This window comes from Leucoraja erinacea, chromosome 30 (assembly GCF_028641065.1).
Source record: "Leucoraja erinacea ecotype New England chromosome 30, Leri_hhj_1, whole genome shotgun sequence".
Taxonomy (NCBI): Eukaryota; Metazoa; Chordata; class Chondrichthyes; order Rajiformes; family Rajidae; genus Leucoraja; species Leucoraja erinaceus.
The window spans coordinates 11,234,488-11,256,296 of NC_073406.1; the positions used below are offsets into that span (position 1 = coordinate 11,234,488).

Here is a 21,809-nt window from a genome sequence, read left to right on the forward strand (position 1 = left end):
CCACCAACCCTGGCGGCATGTTCCAAGCACTCACTATCTCTGTGCAAAAAGGTTTCATCGCACGTCTCCTTTGAACTTTGCCCCTCTCATCTTAAAGCCATGCCCTCTAGTATTTGACATTTCCTTCCTGGGAAAAAGGTGCGGACCGTCTACCCTATCTGTGCCTCTCATAATTTGACATACTTCTATCAGGTCACCCTGCAACATCCAGAGAAAACAATCCAAATCTATCCAACCTCTCCCTATAGTTTATATCCCCTAATCCAGGCAACATTCTGGTAAAACTCCTCAGCAACCCTATCCGAAGTCTACACATCCTTCCAGAACTACACACAATATTACAAATGTAGACTAACCAATCTCCTAAAAAGCTGCATCATGACATCCTGATTCTCATGCTCAATGCCTCTACCCATGAAGGCAAGCATACCATATGCCGATTTTACCACTCATCTACCTGTGTTGCCACTTTCAGGAAGATATGGACTTGGACCCTAAGTTTCCTCTGTACGTCAATGCTATTGAGGGTCATGTTAATAACGGTATATTTTGCCTTTACATTTACACTGCCAATGTGCAGCACCTTGCACATGCTGTGATTAAACTCCATTGGTCATTACTTCGCCCATTTCTGTAGCTGATCTTAATTTTGTTGTACACCTTGACAGCCTTTCTCAGTCTGCAACCCCAGCAATCTTCGCGTCTCCATGTAGAATCCAGCAATGGAGCTGCACCTTGCTAACTCCCTGGCATTTGTGTCAAGAAATTGTCTGATTCAAGATACAAAACTACATTCATTTCAATGGAGACTAGATATAAAGTAAAGGCAAATTTGTTTTCTTTTCATTATTTGATTTAATTTAACATTTTCAATTATGTTGAATTTACTTAACTCTTTATTTTGTTTCAAACGTCTCAATTGTTAAAAATCCTCCACCACTTTTACACCTGGCAAAGTGTTTTATTTGATAATACTTCTGAAATCTAATCACTGTAATAGAAATAAATGGTAGCCAATTTATGCAAGGCAAGCTTTAACCCCATGCAATGTGATAGCATAAGCATAATTTGTCTCTCAGTGATGTTGGTTAAACAATAAATATTGATCAAGTTATGGGAATGACCACATTAAGTGCTTTGAAATACTGTAGTGTCATGGGATCATTTCTGGCTACCAGAAAAAAAACGGAACTTTGGTTCCAAATGCCATTGGACTGAAATCTGAACCCACGACTCTGACGAGGCCAAAGCGCAACCAACTATGCCACAACTGACACAACATACTAATCTAGTAATTACACCAATTCTAAAGTCCTAAACATAGATAAACCAACCACTATAAATTGAGGGAATGAGGTTAAAATAACTGGGTACCGTGACAGCAGTGCTTTGACATGAATACCATACCGAGAACTAAACATCCAATTCAACACCATTGGTATTTCATCTTTTAATGATGCTACTTTGAGAGCATCAAATCACTTTCACAATCGAAAAATACTCAACAGTCACAAAAAAAGCAATTAAATCAACCAGTTTTGAAGCATATTTTACCTTCAACTAATACTCAAGAAATTGAATGCATGAAATTGGAGAGCAAAGAATAGATGAAATCCATACAAACAACTCCATTAATAGTTCTTCTCAAAAATGTCTTAAGTATATTACGATACAATTTTGCCACCTATTCAATTTTTATAAGATAATATCAACCATCATACTTGCAGATGCATCTCGAATCAAACATTTAATACTGATTCAATACAGTAAATCCACTAACCTGCACATGCAGCTTATATCAAACAAAACTAAATCTCAAGATATCTGATGGTCGTTACATACATTCAGCTATTTGAAAATTGCAATGCAATTTCGACAATATGCTATCTGTATAAAATCAAAGATAAAATCACAAATCTCTTACACATGAAATAAAACAACTATTCATTACCCAATTGCTGAAACTGGCTGCAAGCTCCATTGTGTCATAGAAAACAATGACGAAGTATAGATCCATTTTTAACTACATCAAGGTGGTAAATAACAGGATCTCCCTTGCTTCAACAAAACAGCTAAGTGCACTAGCACAATGGCATGCAACTTTAGCGATGAAGGTATTATGCTTGCAAAAGAAAAACATAAATTTTGTTGGGCTTGTGGTAATTCCATTCCACTATGACCCTGCTGAGAGGAAAAAATACATCATCTGGAATGAAATGAAAACAATAAACAATTTCAAAAATCAAATACAACACAACTGGGATAAACTACTTAGTGCTTCTCTTCAGCCAAATTTAGAACTTTAGACTTGAGATACAGCTTAGAAACAGGCCCTTTGGCCGACCAAGCCTGCGCCAACCAGTAATCACCCCATACACTATACACGAGGGACAATTTATAATCTGTACTGGCCAATTAATATACAAACTTGCAGACACAGGGGGAACGTACAAAATCATAGTCAGGATCGAACCCGGGTCTCTGACGCTGTGAGGCAACAACTCTACCACTGTGCCATTGTGCCACCCTCGTGCATTAAATTTTATCTGTGGTACAGATTGCTTGTCTGAATGGTTATCTTCCAGTATTCACAACTCTCCAAATGAGTGTATTTGTAAATCACTATTTCAATTATCCATGCAGAGCACCTTGACCACCAACATCGGTTAACTCCTAGGCTTGAATCACACCTCCTTATCGGACCAAACACATTGTGTTATAAATTCAATATTCATGCACTTTGCCTCGGCAGCTAAGCTATTTGGGACACAGCAACTAAGAATAAAATTATTAATTGGAAAACCACACCGTTAAACAAATTTGTAACCAAACTAAAGTGGCATACATGGCTAAAATATATCCAGATATATTCACTTATTTCATTCTACCACTTTCTTTGCCAATTCTATAATTGTTCCCCCGATTTACTTGCCATCATCTTCTTATTTAACTGGGCAATCAAGTCCAGGTTGGGGAATGCCCTGAAACACCTTATTTCAAAGGTAGACTAAAGTGCTGGTGAAACTCAACGGGTGCAGCAGCTGAAGAAGGGTTTCGGCCCGAAACGGTGCTATTTCCTTCGTCCATAAATGCTGCTGCACCTGCTGAGTTTCTTCAGCACTTTTGTTTACCTTAGATTTTCCAACATCTGCAGTTCCTTCTTAAACACCTTATTTCAAAGAATGATTAAGAGTATGGCTGCAAAGCAATGTCTGAAATATGCACTCCTTCCCTTCCACGCCCATTCTTTTATTTCCAAGTATTTTGCAAAAGGACAATATCTCATCCCAATGAAAATTTTATTGTTGCACACACAAGAGAGATATATAAAAAAACTGTTTTGTGTGCTATCCAGACCACTCATACCATACACAAATACAATTATGCCCATCTTTTCATCCCCATGAAGAAATCTTTCATTTTAAGTTAATTGATTGCTGGATCTGTTTACTCCTATCCTATCTACTGTAATCTCTAATATCTCTCAGTATTTACTGCAGTAAAACTCAGATAATCCACAATTTGACCTCAATAATTCCAATGGTTTGACATGTGGCTCACTCCATCTACAAGTTTGCAGATTACACCATTGTGGTGGGTCAGATCACGAGCAAGGACAAGATGGAAAGCACACAGGAAAAAAAAAATTTACTAGCATGCCGTCAGGATAACAACCTCTCCCACAATGTCTGCAATACAAAAGAGCTAGTTATTTTCAAGAAGCATGGTGGAGTCCTTGTTCCAATCAGCATCAATGGTGCCCAAATGGAAATGTTCGAGAGCTTCAAGTACCTTGGTGTTAATACTATCACCGATCTGTCCTGGACCAACCACATTGTAGCGATAACCAAGGCAGCATACCAATGTCTTTGCTTCGTTAGGAGACTCCGAAATTCTCCATTGATTTTAACAAGCTTCTAAAGATGCCCCATAGATAGAATATTGTCAGGTTGCATCACAGCTTGGTTTGCGAACAACTCTACCCAATGCCACAAGACTTGTGGATGAAGGCCAGTCTTCACACAGACCAGATTCACCACCATTGCCTCCAACTACACTTCACATTGCCTCAGAAAATACTTGTCCCACCCTACTCATTCTTTCATCAGGCAGTGGATGCAGAAGCTTGAAAGCATGCATCTCCAGACCCAGGAATAACTTCTTCCCCTCTATTACCAGTTTTCTGTTCAGCCCTTGCATAAGCTCGGGTAACGTTCTATTCACTTCAATTGCATTGCGGATATTGAACTTTGTCTATGGAACTAATGCTCCACAATGCTGAAAATGATATTCCGCACTCTGTACCTTTCATTTTGCTCTAGAGTTTGACTTGATTGTATTATGTATCACTGATCAGTTTGAATAGTATGAAAAACAAACAGTTTCACTGTCCCTTGGTAAATCAGGAAAATAATAAACCTAACCCAAATAAGGCCACCCCTTAGCCTCCAACACAAAAAAAAGAAAAAAAAATCCCAGCATATCCAATCTCTCCCTGTCCAATCCCACTTACTGTTTTAAGTCCCGTCTGGTTTGACATATGAAAATGCAAAACCTCACACTTGTCAGAGTTCAATTCCATTTGCCATTCCGTGGTCCACTTTCCCAACTGATCTAGATCTTCTTATGAACTTAGAAATCCTTAGTCACTGTCCACTATACTACCCATCGTGCTGTCATCTGCAAATTTACAAATGATGATGACTACTTTGTCATCCAAATGTATATTATAAACAGCAATGGACTCAGCAATAATCATTGAGGTACACCCCTGATCACAAGCTTCCACTCAAAAAAGCAACCCTCCACACTACCCTTTGACTCCTTCCCCCATGCCAATTTTGAATCCAATTGGCTAGCTCACCATGGATTCCATGTAATCTAACATTTTGGTCAAGCCGACCGTCCAAATGCCTTGTCTAAGGCCATGTAGACAATGTTCACTGTCCTTCTTACCTTAAATAAAGGTACAACATTAACAATGCTCCAGTCTTCCAGAACTCCACCTCTTTATTTTTGCTATTTGTTGCATTCTGGCTGCTTATAAAATCCAAAACACCATTTTCCTATTTTGCCATCTGCCATTGCAAGATATTACTTATTTTTATCCCTGCTCTCTTCCTCCATATCTTCCAGCAGCTTTCTATTGATCTTTTTTCCTGCTGACGTGCATCAGTTGTCATACATTTTAAAACACTGATTAATTAAGGATTTAAGAATTAGCCTAGTTTTTGCAATTTGATCAAGTATGGCCGTGATGTCAGATATAACCAGTAATACATTATTTTAGATCCAACTGAAAATCTTCTCATACAAGAGTACGGGTTTATGAACAACTTTAATCTTTTACTTCCACATAGACTACGCATCTTAAAGTGAAACCTCAGGACTATAAACCACTGAGAAGACCAGCATGGTTCACATACCGTCACATAACCATGTATACTCAAATCACTGCGATCGACAGCGAGAGCTCGGAAACCACTATGGTGATATTTATCTTGACTGAGCACTGTAACCAATTACATTGTGAATTTGTTCTAAATTCAAGATGAACAAAGTTAATTCAGAAAATAGCCAAAACTTTCATGAGATTGAAGACTGGATATGAAATGAAAACACACCTCTTAAAATATCTTGTCATCTTCCAACTCTCAAGATACTGGTACCTCAGCTTTAATTGCCATTAGTAGTTATAATCATTGTTTCCATATACAATTGAGTTAATATCATCAGCTGCTATTTCAGATAAGGAATTACATAGCTCTGCCTGATTCTACTCTCATATATTTGGGAAAATGTACTGTGCAATCATTAAAGAACCATTACTAATTCCCTTCCCTCTGGGACACGCAATTTGAGTCCAACTTTGAATCTTAAAATCTTAGGAACATTTAGTTAAATCAGAACAGATCAAAGACTGAACCAGGAACTTTTGTGATCTACATGTCCCCTTTAGTTATTAGACAACCCGATTTTATAGTTGAAAGTTTTTGAAAGCAATTCCTTCCCTGCCTGGTGTTAAAAAAATCAGTTTTCATTGGCACTCAGTATATAGTCATCTTTGTATCAGTTTTGGTTTTCTGTTGGAATGGGAGACAAAACCACTATTGGAATAATGAACAGAATAATACAAACATTGTAACTGGATCACCATGGCAATAACAGAATGGGAGTCTGAATGCAATGAAAGCAAAACTAAAACTATTTGAAATCTGCCACAGCAGTGACACGGTATACAAGCAGTAAAGATTTCAAAATCATTCTTAACTGGAACGCACAAATAGAAAATTGTGAAGAAAATACAAAAACAATTTTCATATCCAAGAGACACTTGATTTTTTCGCAACGTTATACTACAACAATTTTTAACATAGAGAACTGAAATAATGCAGACAGTCTTATTTAATGGAAACCTACCATGCACAATCTCAGGGCTTTTTTGGGAGTTTAGTTGTTGTGATTCATTTTCCTCTACCTCTTTCTCCTCAACTTCCACAGATTCCTTGCTTTCCACATCTTCATCTTTGTCATCATTGATAGGAGCTTCCTCACTGTCCTCTTCCTCTGCTGCAACCTCCAGATTGGTTGATAAAACTACGGGAGAAAGTGTAATCTCTGCCTCCGTTTCTGTCCTAAGATTATCTTCAATCTCTACATTAGCCGGCAATGAAAAATCTGGTGAAACACTTTCTAGAGTGCTTGGTGTTATTTCCTGTCCGGCAATGCCATTCACTTCTGTAGTCGTGATAATAGTACAAGGTACCGTGGTTTCATCAAATTGAGCAACAATTGTTTCTTCAGGTAGATCTTCGATATCCTCCTCTTTTTGTTTATCATCTTCTGCTTCTTTGTGCAAATGTACAGTCAATGTAAGTTTCTTCTCCTCATTGGAATTGGATGTTTCAGATTCGTCAGCACAATCCATCGTTGGGAAAATAGCATTACTGGAAACATTTTCCACCAAAGCTCCCTCTTCTTCTGGCTCCTCCCCTTCTACTACTTCCTCCTCCTCCTCCTCCTCTTCTTCCTCCTCCTCCTCCACCTCCTCCTCCTCTTCCACCTCCACCTCCACCTCCTCCTCTTCTGCCACCTGTAAAGGAACTGGATCAGGTGGTTCTCCATCAATCTCTTTCTTTTCTTCAACTATTTCCGATCTAACATCTGGGGTAGAACTTTTCACTGGTGGTTCCGGCATTGGTTTTTCTTCTGTGTGATCAAAAAAAGGTATTCTATTTCAGTGAACATACTATTTTTGTTTCACGCAAAGTTTGTAACATTAAAAAAATAAATAAAAACAGAACAATTAGAAGTCACCCATTAACATTCTTGCCAAAACTAACTGTCCATAGCTGTGCATGGTTAAAACTTAATTGTCATTTGTTAATCTGGATCAAACCATATTTGGTAAGAGGAAATATTTAGATTTTTTTTTAAGTTTGTCATATAATAACATCATTCTTAATGTAGCCTGAACTGCATTTTTAATTATGTCAACTTACATCCATATATTTGTGTTTAAAACACAAAAGTTAGAAAAGGAAATTAATTGTTCTGTCATCTATCAAAATCCTTTTTGAAAGCAAACAGGACAAGTCAAGACTTGAGTTGCAATAAAGATTATTATCAATTCTTCATAACTGGCTCGTGATTTATCTTCAAAGTATAAAATGAGGCATTAGGTAAATGGCTTTGGATTAAGCCAAGTAAAATAATCATTAATTGCACAGTATCAGGTAGAAGTGAGAAAGTATGGCAATCTTAATATTACACAAAGCACAATTTACTAATTTTAAACATGTGGTTTTCATTTTTATTGTATTGGAAAATGTTATTAATATATCCAGATATTCCCGCTAGCTGTGAGCCACCGTGATTTTGCCTTACAAGTCATGCAACTTATGTAAAATGTGATGTGACTATAAAAATGACCAGGTACTGCAAACCATTAAATTGGAAACACAGCAAATGATTTAAGTTATATAGTAAACATTAAGGAACACTAGATATATCCAACATTTTTTAATGATCCAACAGGTATAACTTGCTCCACTATACCCACTGATTGGCGTCATTGGTGCTCTTCACATAATAAATCATCTTTGGTGCTGTACCGCAGTGTCATAAACTAAATTGACACAAAATCCAAATATGGCATATGAGGTGGGGTGTTTAAAAAGCTCCGAGAAACAGATAGGTTTTATGCAGGGCTCTAAAAAGAGAGGTGAAATAGGCAAAATGAGTTCAGAAAGCTTTGGCTTTACTTAGGTGAAGGTCAAGATCAAGGTTGAAGTCTGAAGAAGGTCTCGACCCGAAAAGTCACCCATTCCTTTTCTCCGGAGATGCTACCAGACCCGCTGAGTTACTCTAGCCTTTTGTGTCTATCTTCTGCAGATTCTATTCCTTCAAAGTTCACTTTTTTTAAATGAGTAGAGTGGTAGATGCCTGGAACAAGCTACCAGAGGAGGTGGTAGAAGCTGATATATTAGCAATACCTGAAACGCATTTAGACAGAGGCACAAACATTCAGAGAGTAGAGAAGGACGGCGCAAACACAATAGGCTGAAATCCTGTTTTGTATGCTGTTCTATGTTCCATGAATATAGTATCACACAGCAAAATTTAAACCAAAGGATTGAAAGTATGAAGGACTTGTGAATACATTTCCAAAAAGCATAATATAATTGCTGAAACCAAACCTGTGCTTTCCGTAATGCAACACTAAATTTTATGAATGATGATATATTTCTAATTTCATTATTCAATAGGCAGAAGAAATTGCTACTTCTCTTCACATAATCACGGAAATATCCCTTCTTCATATGTGCAAACTTGACGTTGCACAGAAGTTAAATATATTATTTTGTTTTATTTTGCAGTAAATTCTTAATTTAGTTCCATACCTGGTTTCAGTTTTGTAATAGCAGCTTCAGTTCGCTCCACTGAAATAAATAGAAACATTTTATGGCATGTACCATGCCTGAACTTGTAATTATAGGAATTCTACTTTGTATTTAAGTTTATTGGTCCTTATTGAGAAAACATTGCATATGCAAGTGTAGATATTTAAAACAGTAAATTAAAAATACTTCAATTACACCAAATTTTCAAAGAAAACTACTTGTTATGTATGTCTGTTGAGAACAAATCAAAATGTCCATACTTTTTCCTAGAAATCTAAGACTACCTTTCCCTGGTAGTAAGCAGCTATTTAAAAAAAAATTGGTGTAATGTTTCCTTACTCTATGAACAACAAACCTTGCATCATTCATTTTACTATTTTGAAATCATAATGCTTTATTTATCTTTGAGTTCTATAATTTATATTGGTTAATTCTTGCTATTGAGGGAGTGCAGCGTAGGTTCACAAGGTTAATTCCCTGGATGGCGGGACTGTCATATGCTGAGAGAATGGAGCAGCTGGGCTTGTATACTCTGGAATTTAGAAGGATGAAAGGGAATCTCATTGAAACTAAGATTATTACGTGTTTGGATACGCTAGAGGCAGGAAACATGTTCCCGATATTGGGGAGTCCAGAACCAAGAGCCACAGTTTAAGAATAAGGGGTAAGCCATTTAGAACGGAGGAGTAAATAATTTTTCACAGAGAATTGTGAGTCTGTGGAATTCTCTGCCTCAGAGGGCGGTGGAGGCTGGTTCGCTGGATACTTTCAAGAGAGAGCCAGATAGGGCTCTTAAAGATGGTGGAGTCAGGGGATATGAGGAGAAGGCGGGAACGGGTACGGATTGTGGATGATCAGCCATGATCACATTGAATGGCGGTGCTGGCTCGAAGGGCCGAATGTCTACTGCACCTATTGTCTATAATTGAAATTAATGGCTAATACAATTTTAAATTAATGAACAAATCCTTTAAATATGTAAAATAAGCAGCTAAATTCAAGAATCTAGATCAAACCAGTATTGTTCATAAACAAAATACAATCATTTGATTCGAGCCAATTTAAAGCACTTTCGGTGGGGTCAGTCTCAGGGTTTGCTCAATTTTGGTGGCCACTGGAGATAAACACTTCTTAGTTCATGTTTTATTGGCAGCCCTGCTGAAGCCACCACACTTCACTCTAATACTTTCAATTATGGGCAGATTTGGAGCACTGAGGTACCAATTCCCTCAAAATAATCGTTGTTAAATAAGTGAAATGCAAAACTTCAATAGGAAAGGAACAATAATCATGTTCCAAACAAAATAATAACCCTGTACTGCTAATTTCTTGATCAGGAGAATTTCATGACATTCCAGTGTGAAAGCTTTGTCCTGTGACAAATCAGCTCTAATTTCACCACAGTAATTATCTTAAATGCTTTAACAGAGGTTCCACTCGGTTTATGTGTTCTTTTTGTTACAGTTTATAAAAATTTGATTAGTTTTATCATATTACCTCTACAGTTCTTTCTGAAAAACTACAAATGGCACTCATAAATCGGACAAAATGTGCAGATTGTCATATTCTGAAAAAATCTGCCATTGAAGATCATATAAACTAACATGAGAACAGGATATAACTTACTGGCAACACAATTTCTTCTATGTTAAATCTGTGCATTTGAAAATTATGAAGGCTAATAGTTGATGCTAGTCCACATAAGAGATTAGTATACAAACTTAAAGCACACGGCATTGGGGGTTCAGTATTGATGTGGATAGAGAACTGGCTGGCAAACAGGAAGCAAAGAGTAGGAGCAAACGGGTCCTTTTCACAATGGCAGGCAGTGACTAGTGGGGTACCGCAAGGCTCAGTGCTGGGACCCCAGCTATTTACAATATATATTAATGATCTGGATGAGGGAATTGAAGGTAATATCTCCAAGTTTGCGGATGACACTAAGCTGGGGGGCAGTGTTAGCTGTGAGGAGGATGCTAGGAGACTGCAAAGTGACTTGGATAGGCTGGGTGAGTGGGCAAATGTTTGGCAGATGCAGTATAATGTGGATAAATGTGAGGTTAACCATTTTGGTAGCAAAAACGGGAAAGCAGACTATTATCTAAATGGTGGCCGATTGGGAAAGGGGGAGATGCAACGAGACCTGGGTGTCATGGTACACCAGTCATTGAAGGTAGGCATGCAGGTGCAGCAGGCAGTAAAGAAAGCGAATGGTATGTTGGCTTTCATAGCAAGAGGATTTGAGTATAGGAGCAGGGAGGTTCTACTGCAGTTGTACAGGGTCTTGGTGAGACCACACCTGGAGTATTGCGTGCAGTTTTGGTCTCCAAATCTGAGGAAGGACATTATTGCCATAGAGGGAGTGCAGAGAAGGTTCACCAGACTGATTCCTGGGATGTCAGGACTGTCTTATGAAGAAAGACTGGATAGACTTGGTTTATACTCTCTAGAATTTAGGAGATTGAGAGGGGATCTTATAGAAACGTACAAAATTCTTAAGGGGTTGGACAGGCTAGATGCAGGAAGATTGTTCCCGATGTTGGGGAAGTCCAGGACAAAGGGTCACAGCTTAAGGATAAGGGAGAAATCCTTTAAAACCGAGATGAGGAGAACTTTTTTCACACAGAGAGTGGTGAATCTCTGGAACTCTCTGCCACAGAGGGTAGTTGAGGCCAGTTCATTGGCTACATTTAAGAGGGAGTTAGATGTGGCCCTTGTGGCCAAGGGGATCAGAGGGTATGGAGAGAAGGCAGGTACGGGATACTGAGTTGGATGATCAGCCATGATCATATTGAATGGTGGTGCAGGCTCGAAGGGCCGAATAGCCTACTCCTGCACCTCAATTTCTATGTTTCTATGTTACTAGGAGCTGCCAAACGAATGAAGGAAGTGTTAATACCTCGCAATTATTGTTCTGAAATACCCTTGCATGATGCCTACTGATAATTTTTCGGAATTATAACTGTTGCCAGGTGCAGATAAACTAACTGGCAACATAAACATATGGGCAATAGATATTTATGGGTTTGGCATTGCGAAAACTAGTCAATGCAGATTTTTCAAAGTGATAGAAAGTTTCTGCCACAGGTAAAATAAATTAACCCATTAAACTACCTGAAAATTAGATTTTTAACAAATCAACTAAACATGAAGATTCGCCCAGATATCTTTTGGCAATTTTACCCGACTGGAAAATAATACGAAAAACAATATATAATCCCCTGTCATTCATTTCCCATCAGTATCAACAGTTACCAAATAAAATATCACAAGAAATATAGCAGAGGAGAAATGAACAAACCTTGCTTGAAGTCCACGTTTTGTGTCATGTGTGCATTTTCCACAGTTCCAAAAACTGGAGGGTGATCTGCAACCTGACTGGGCAGCTGCTGGGATTTGAGGTACAACAGGTGAGGATAATGAGGGTGCGGACACAAAAACTAGCACATGGAACACAGAACAGAGAGGAAAATATGTGAAACAGTTTCCCATGAAATTCCACAATAAATCAAAAGAAAGAAAATCAAAAAGAGATGGAGTAAGCAGGAATGAGAAGAAAAAGAAAACAGGATTACCGTTAACAACAGCAAGGAAAGACAACAGACAGAACACTGCTAATACATTCTCAGTGTTCCCCCCACCCAAGAGTCCTTTTTGATTAAGGACTGGTCAATTATTTGCAACACAATAATCTAATTTATTTATTTTCTCATCCATTAACCTCTTATGACAACATTAATGTGTAGCTGATCTTTCCAGTATATATTGGTTAGTGAGAAATTATGAAATATAAATAATGCAATGTACCAGAAAATAAATTTGGCTATTTCTGAGACACAAGGTACTGCAGATGTTGGTGTACATAACATTATAAGAGGCATGCATAGGGTAGACAGTCAGAATCTTTTTCCCAGGATGGAAATATCAAATACTCGAAGGCACAGCGTTAAGGTAAGCGATGTGCAGGTTTTTTTTAAACAGAGGATGGTGATTGCCTGGTTGAACTAGGTACTTTAGTGATATTTAAAAGATTTTTGGATAGGCACGTGGAGGTGCATGGACTGAAGCGATATAGGTTATGTGCAGGTACAGTGCCCTCCATAATGTTTGGGACAAATACCCATCATTTATTTATTTGCCTCTGTACTGCACAATTTGTGATTTGTATTAGAAAAAAATCACATGTGGTTAAAGTGTACAGTGACAGATTTTAATAAAGGCCATTTTTATACGTTTTGGTTTCACCATGTAGAAAGTACAGCAGTGTTTATACATAGTCCCCCCCCCCCCCCATTCAGGGCACCATAATGTTTGGGACACAGCAGTGTCATATAAATGAGTCATGTTTAGTATTTTGTTGCATATCTTTTGCATGCAATGACTGCTTGAAGTCTGCGATTCCTGGACATCACCAGTTGCTGGGTGGCTTCTCTGGTGATGCTCTGCCAGGCCTGTATTGCAGCCATCTTTAGCTTTTGCTTGTTTTGGGGGCTAGTCCCCTTCAGTTTTCTCTTCGGCATATAAAAGGCATGCTCAATTGGTTCAGATAGGGTAATTGACTTGGTTGCTCAAGAATTGACCATTTTTTAGCTTTAAAAAACATCTTTGTTGCTTTAGCAGTATGTTTGGGATCATTGTCTTGCTGTAGAATGAACCGCTGGCCAATGAATTCAGAGGTATTTGTTTGAACTTGAGCAGATAGGATGCATCTGTGTACTTCAGAATACATTATGCAACTACCATTAGCAGTTGTATCATAAATGACGATGCGAGCCAGTACCTTCAACAGCCATACATGCCCAGGCCATAACATCCCCACCACCATGTTTTACAAATGAGGTGGTATGCTTTGGATCTTGGGCAGTTCCTTCTCTCCTCCATATTTTGCTCTTGCCATCATTTTGATACAATTTAATCTTCGCCTCATCTGTCTCCAAGACCTTTTTCCAGAACTGTCGTCGCTCTTTTAAGTCCTTCTTGGCAAACTGTAACCTGGCCATCTTATTTTTGTGGCTAACCAGTGGTTTGCATCTTGCAGTGTAGCCTCTGTATTTCTGTTCAATGGCTCTTCTGCGGACAGTAGTCATTGACAAATCCACACCTGAAGAGTGTTTCTGATCTGTCGGACAGGTGTTTGGGGATTTTTCTTTATTATAGAGAGAATTCTTCAGTCATCAGCTGTGGAGGTCTTCCTTGGCCTGCCAGTCCCTTTGCAATTAATAAGCTCACCAGTGCTCTCTTTCTTCTTAATGATGTTCCAAACAGTTGATTTTGGTTAGCCTAAGGTTTGGCTGATGTCGTTAACAGTTTTATTCTTGTTTCTCAGTCTCATAATGGCTTCTTTGATTTTCATTGGCACAACTTTGGTTACCTATGGCTACTGGGATCCCTGGATAGTTGCCAGGGAGGAGGTATAGGTACAGGTGTTACATCTCCTTGGGTTGCCAGGGAAAGTACCTGGGTCGGAGGTGGTAAGGGCTGAGTGAACCAAGGAGTCATGGAGGGAGCAGTTTCTGCGGAAGTCAAAATTGGGTCGGGATGGGAAGATGTGACTGGTGATAGGATCATGTTGATGGTGGCAGAAATGTTGGAGAATTATGTTTTGGATGCGGAGGTTGGGGGGTGAAAGGGAAGAACCAGGGGAAGTCTATACTCGTTTTGTGTGGGTAGCGAGTGCAGGGGGAGCGAGTGCAGAACTATGAGACACAGAAGAGATGCAGGTGAATCCATCCATGACAGCAGGGGGGAAACCCACGTTTACTAAAGAAAGAGGACATCTCGGATATCTCAGAATGAAAGTTTCATCTTGGGAGTTGATACAGCAGAGGCAGAGAACTTGAGACGGGATTGCGTCTTTACAAGAGCAGGTGTAGTCCATAACTGTGGGAGTCGGTGGGTTTGTAGATGTCAGTTGATAATCTGCCCTCCCCTGTGATGGTGACAGAGAGATCAGGAAAGCAGAGAGGGATGTCAGAGAGAGTGCGTCAATTTGAGGGCAAGATGGAAGTTAGTATTAAAGTTAATGAAATCAATGGGTTCTGCACAGGTGCAGGAAGCAGCTCCAATGCAGTCAACAATATAGCGAAAAAAGAGTTGCGGGAAGGTGCCAGTGTACATTTGGAACAAGGGCTGTTGCACATAACCAACAAAAGGGTAGACATAGCTGGGGCCCATGCGGGTGCCCTTGGAGACACCGAAACTTGAAGAAAGTGAGATGTCAGACAGAAATTGCTGAGTGACGACAAAGTTCGCCAACCAGAGGATTGTTAGTGAAAGGACACTGTTTGGGATCTGTTAGTTAGAACCAAAGGCCTTGAGACCTTCCTGGTGCGAGCTGGAGGTGTAAAGGGACTGGGCGTCCATAGTAACCAAGAGGCAACACGGGACCAGAAATTCAAAGTTATTGGAGTGTCTTGGATGTTTTAAAAAGAAAGTCAAATCAAAAAAATTTAATTCCAAAAGAGAAAAACAATTGTGACTCATCCTGCAACTCAAAATATCCTATCCATTACAAAATGAATCCTCAAATGACTGGGATGATGTGCTTAAATTTGGTGGCAATTATGGGCAAATTAACATGAGGTTTAAAAGAAAATGTGGCATGCTTATGATATTTAAAGCAGGTTAGATAAGGAGATCTACCCATTTATATATTCCCTTCACTACCATCTGGGTGGGCACATTTTATGTACATAACCAAAAACTAAAAAAAGTAAAAGTAATGGCACTAAAGTTCACCTGCCAACGATATGCTTATTTTGAAAGAGGATTTCTAATCATAATTTAGTGGGAACACGATACATCATAACATTGAAGACAAACAAATATTTAAAGTTCAATACAACGTGAAACACAAAACACTTTCAACAAGATGTATACGCATACATTTCATGAAGCTTTGTTTCAGCAAATCTTCACATTTCAGTTTAAATCTCAGTGATTACATTGTGTCGTAATTATACAGAAAGCAACTGTTGTAATTCAGTTCTAGGAGCTTAACAATTAGCTTCATAGGCAAAATAGCTTTGTGGTCAATAGAGTGTTTCTCCCTTTCTCTCCCACCTGACAGACCAAATGGTCTTTGTTGATTCGCACTATTTCTTTCATGGTATTAAAATAAAGTGGTATCTCAACTGCCTGCTTTGCAATTTGTATGTTGGATTATCTGCATGATTCTCTCTTCCCCCCCCCCCCCCCCCCCCCCCCCCAAAATGCTTGGGCTAAAGGCTTGGCAAGAATACTCATTCTATCAGCTAGGACAGCTGGTATCTCAGTGGCTGCTCCACACACCTCAGGCTGTAGAAAACCAGCCAAATCACATTTGGTAATATTCAGCAAATTTATCAGTACACCAACAAAGCACTACAACAGAATACATGCTGCACTGGACGATCATGACTGAAGCTATGGCCGGGTATTCGGCAGGCTGCCTTGGGTTCACTAGACGACTCTTGGGCATTGTGAGCACGAGGGAGCTACCAGCTAATTTAATGGTCTGATTATTATATCAACACTTGGCTGGTCAACAAAAGCAATGCATGCAGAGCTGGAAGGGAATGTGACTGCCATTTGGTAGAGAATAATTTCAATTAAATGGGAATAGAAATCGATTGTGCCATTTGAAGAGTTAGATTTAGCTATAGCTGAGTGATGAGAGCTGGCCGAGATTCCTGAATTATTATTATTTTTAAATTTTCAGTTCCAAGAAGCTCCTTCAAAGTGATTGCCTCTCTTTTCTTAACTTCTATCTCAATGAACAATCCCTCAAGGAAATCCTAAGTACTCTATGTTCTCCCTAACCAGTAGTGTCTTCCCTCCTCTTATGCGTTCCTTTCTGTTACTTCTATACTATTCCATTTTGTAAATAATGTGTCCAAAAATGTCGCAATATTCCAGAGGTAGTCTCACGAATGCCCTACATAATGGAAACATAGGCTCCCTACCCTTGTATTCATTTCCCCTTTCAATTAAACAATAAGATAATTCGTTTTCCTAATTATTTGTTTTCAAAATTTACAATTTCCCATATCTGCTTGCTTCGATCCTTATCCACGAATTTACCTATATCTATATTCCTTTGCAGTAGTCTTTTGCTCTTCACAACTTATTTTTCTTCCTATCTTATGCCATCAAAAAAATGTAACAACCATACCTTTAGTATCTTTATCAAAGTTATTTATGTACTTTGTAAAATAAACTGAGGCTCGGGTACTAATCCCTATGGCATATTCCTGTTTATTATCTTGAATACAATAAACAGATTCATTTATGCCTGTTCTGGTGCCAGCTTGCCAATCCATTTTCTACAATAGCAGTGTTGTGCTTACCAATTAGAAAGATTGTCAATGATAAAATAAATTGGTGTGAATATAACCCTGTATTCAGAATCAGTCTGAAGGGTATCGGCCCGAAACGTCATCCATTCTTTCTCACCAGAGTTGCTGCCTACCCCACTGAGTTACTCCAGTATTTTGTGTCTATCTTCGATTTAAACTGGGATCTGCAGTTCTTTCCGACACGTTTTGACCCTGTATCATATCAGGAACACAAGGTCTCACCTTGTCATTACATCATCTAACTATTTTTTAAAAGAAGCCTATATGTTAGCTGTAATAACTTTCCATGACAAATGATCTTAACGGTTAATCATCCCACAAAAGAAACACCTGTTCAAATGGTGCCAAGCAGAGCTCCAAGACAGGCTTTTCAAATCCTTGATTGGGGTTTACTATAACAACCTTATGCATTGTGGTGAAGATCCTGTTTATATACGACAAAAGGACCCAAAATAGATAAAACTAAAATTTCAATACAATTGCTAACTTTCAACAATTTACTTTTTCACCATATCAGTGTCAGCTATTTGCTAACTACCTGAGGTGGAGTGGGAGTGGTATTCGGCCTCACAACAGGTGGTGTAGGGTTTCTGCTTCCACCTCCACCCGACATTATTTCTTCAGTGATGTCTTTGCCTCCTTGATTTGGATCACGGATTCTAATCTGCAGAAGAGAATCGAATAATTATACTTTGACGTACAACAGTTTTTAAAACTTTTTCGTTCTTAAACTAAGCATTCCTTGCTGTGGAATATGAACAGATGTCATTTAAATGGTGTAGTACAAATAAGCGAGTTTCCCTAGCTTCATGGTAGGCATGTTTTCCAAAGTACTTTATTATTTAAATATGCTGCACTGACGATTTATTTAAAATTTGTAACTGCAAATACCTCCCATGTCAATAGTGTGATGAACATGAGAACATCAGAGAGATACAACATGGAAACAGGTCCTTTCGCCCACCAAGTCTGTGTCAACCATTAAACTATCATTTGAAATAATCCTAAACCCATATACTGCATATACCAGCAAAATCATTAGATGAATCACTTTGAATGTAAAAGAATCAACACACAGTGCATTCAGAAAGTATTCTGACACCTTCACTTTTTTCACATTTTGTGAGTTTCAGCCTTATTCTAAACTGGATTAAATTATTTGTTGTTTTATCATCAATCTACACACAATACCCCATAATAAAAAAGTGAAATCAGGAGTTTAGAAATTTTTGCAAAGTAATTAAAAAGAAATAACTGAAATATCACATTTACATAAGTAGTCATACTTTTTACTCAGTATTTTGTTGAGGCACCTTTGGCAGCAATTACAGCCTCAGGTCTTCTTGGGTATGACTCCACAAGCTAGGCACACCTGTATTTGGGTAATTTCTCTCATTCTTCTCTGCAGGTCCTCTCAGGTTGGATGAGGAGCGTCGATGCACAGCTATTTTCCGGTCCCCACAGAGATGGTTGATTGGGTTCAAGTCCAGGCTCAGGCTGTGCCACTCAAGGGCATTCACAAAGTTGTCACAAAGCCACGCCTGCGTTGTTTTGGCTGTGTGCTTAGGGTCGTTGTCCTGTTGAAAGGTGAACCTCCGCCCCAGTCTGACGTCCAGGACGCTCTGGAGCAGGTTTTTAATCAAGGATCTCTCTGTACTTTGTTCCGTTCATCTTTCCCTCGATCCTGACTAGTCTCCCAGTTCCTTTTGCTGAAAAATATCCCCACAGCATGATACTGCCACCACCATGCTTCACCGTAGGTATGGTATTGGCCAGGTGATGAGTGTTCCTCCAGGCGTGACGTTTGGCATTCAAGCCAAAGAGTCCAATCTTGGTTTCATCAGACCAGAGAATCTTGTTTCTCATGGTCTGACAGTCCTTTAGGTGCCTTTTGGCAAACTCCAAGCGGGCCGTCATGTGCCTTTTACTGAGGAGTGGCTTCCGCCTGCCCACTCTACCTTAAAAGGCCTGATTGGTGGAGTGCTGCAGATATAGTTGTCCTTCAGGAAGGTTCTCCCATCTCCACAGAGGAACTCTGGAGCTCTGTCAAAGTGACCATCGGGTTCTTGGTCACCTCCCTGACAAAGGCCTTTCTCCCCGATTGCCCAGTTTGGCTGGGTGGCCAGCTCTATGAAGAGTCCTGGTGGTTCCAACGTTCTTCCATTTAAGAATGACAGAGGCCACTGTGCTCTTCGGGACCTGCAATGCTGTGGAATTGTTTTATACCCTTCCCAAGATATGTGTCTCGGAGGTCTACGGACAATTATTTCGTCTTCATGGCTTGGTTTTTGCTCTGACGTGCACTGTCAACTGTGGGACCTTATATAGACAGATGTGTGCCTTTCCAAATCATGTCCAATCAATTTAATTTACCACTGGTAGACTCCAATCAATTTGTAGAAACATATTAAGGATAATCAATGGAAACAGGATGAACCTAAGCTCAATTGAGTGTCATAGCAAAGGGTCTGAATACTTAACTAAATGTGATATTTCAGTTATTTACTTTCAATTACTTTGCAAAAATTTATAAACACCTGTTTTCGCTTCTTGATTCTGGCGTATTGTGTGTAGATTGTTGATTAAAAAAATGAATTGAATCAATTTTAAAATAAGGCTGTAACATAACAAAATGTGGAAAAAGTGAAGGTGTCTGAATACTTTCTGAATGCACTGTAATGCACAGCTGGAAACATGAATAGCTAGGGCTTGCAGAATTACTAAATTACCCCTTTCCAATGCAGTTTCTAATCAATTTTAGGTATGCAAAATGTAACAAGGGTAGCACAGTGGTGCAGCAGTAAAGTTGCAGCTTTGGGTTCAATGCTGACTATGCTAAACATATTAGATCCTGGGATCGATCCTGACTATGCTTAAATATTCAGCTAAATTAATACGTTCTTAATTTCTCCTGCATGTTCATGGGAAGTGAAACATTTTTCAGTCATCCCAATGTGAACCTCAGCGAGCCCAATTTCAGCAGCATCCACATCAATTAATAGGATAAAAATTCAGGGAATTTATAAATGATCAGTGACAGGCTGAATTCCATACTTATAGCACAGCACAGTCCAAATTATTTCAGAATCAAGCTAATGCCAACAAGCCTGTTACAGTCCTGATAAGTGCCTATACAACAACGTGCTAAACATACTAAAGTAAATGTAAAAATACTAAATGAGCAAATTCCATTTTCCACTTAACTTCTGTTTTGATCCTACACATCCTCAACCTGAATGGGCTCAAACTATTACTATTACATCATTTTAAGGCAGTAAGCATGCAATTTGTAATTCCTTGGGATTCACACACTGCATCATGCAGTACTTTTAATTTTTTTACAGGATGTTTTAATTTGAATGATACTATCAGGCCAGCAATTGCGCAGTTCCATAATTACTCTGAAAAAGTGATGACCAACTTTGACATCCACCTGATCTTCAACGAACAATTGTAGAGTTATACATTTTCCTCTCGTTCGGCTTACCGTTACTGGTGCTCTGTGGTTCCAGTGCTATCTTTATTTTAAGGACAAATGTTCTCCCTTCTTCATGGCATTTAGGCATCCATGACTAAATTAAGACTGCATCAAGAAAGCAATCTGGTACAACTCAAACTAAATGCTGATATTATCAGCAAGTAGGCATTACTTTAAGGCTAAGGAGGACCTTGCATTACCTGCACTGAAACAGAGATGGTGGGGTCACTCAAAAAATATAATTCTAGATGTTTGACTGGGCAGGATATACCTTGTAGATCGGCAGAATACAGACCTCACCTTGAAAACGTAGCCAGGTAAAGTGCTCTTCACAGATATGAGCTACATGAAATTGGGTGCCTTCTTGAGAAGATTATACTTCTTTCTAACATTCATACCTTAGAGAAACAGACTCAGCAATACCAGTGACTTCTGCAAGCCACATAAAAAAACCCATTCTAATATAGAATCAAATAACAGGACTGCAGGGCTATTTGCAAGTTAAACGTCACCTCCGTTACACGCAACTCAATTACACACAAGCAGAAGCAAAAGGAAACCAGCCACATGGACGCTTTACCGTTTTCTTTTCCCTCTTTGTTGGAGGTGGTTGTTGTTGTGTAGGCACTATCAAAGGTGCAGTCGGCGAATACACAGGTTGACTGTAATAGGATGGTGCTGGTGAAAGAAAATGCACATCACAATTTATCCAAACATGCTCCGCACATTCAATAATAGGTAACTTTATGGAGTTTTCGAAATTCATGCACATCACAGTTGATACAATATGGTATATTTTGGCATTAGTTGTAATGAACACTTGAATGTAAGCCAGTATTCCCACTAGAGCTCAGGAGTCCGTTCTTATCAAGACAACTTAGAATTCAAACACCCAAATGCCACACTGCAATGTTCCTTTCACTCTTGCAAGAAAGTACTGCTGTTTTTGGATCTTTATTGTTGTTTTTGCTTTAAGTATTCAATCACAAACCCGAGGCTTGTTGTGCATGCAGCAGGGTGGGTGGAAGGTGGGATGCAAAGATGGAGTGGTTTCAAAACTGAGAGGATTCGGTATGGGACGTATACAAATGT

General features: G+C 39.0%; 1 protein-coding gene across 9 annotated transcripts in view; it reads right to left on the bottom strand.

Annotated features, from left to right (window-relative positions):
• LOC129711635 (eukaryotic translation initiation factor 4 gamma 3-like) overlaps nt 1-21,809 on the bottom strand; it is a 189,340-nt gene that overhangs the window by 67,543 nt on the left and 99,988 nt on the right. For 6 of the 9 annotated variants that reach the window (XM_055659431.1, XM_055659429.1, XM_055659426.1 and 3 more), the window contains 5 exons: nt 21,298-21,395; nt 17,778-17,903; nt 12,205-12,343; nt 8,904-8,942; nt 6,421-7,209 (listed from right to left, as the gene is read on the bottom strand). In XM_055659431.1, coding sequence (XP_055515406.1) covers nt 6,421-7,209; nt 8,904-8,942; nt 12,205-12,343; nt 17,778-17,903; nt 21,298-21,395 — 1,191 coding nt within the window. The remainder of the gene's footprint in view (nt 1-6,420; nt 7,210-8,903; nt 8,943-12,204; nt 12,344-17,777; nt 17,904-21,297; nt 21,396-21,809) is intronic. The other 3 variants (XM_055659427.1, XM_055659424.1, XM_055659425.1) reach the window with 2 other exon arrangements.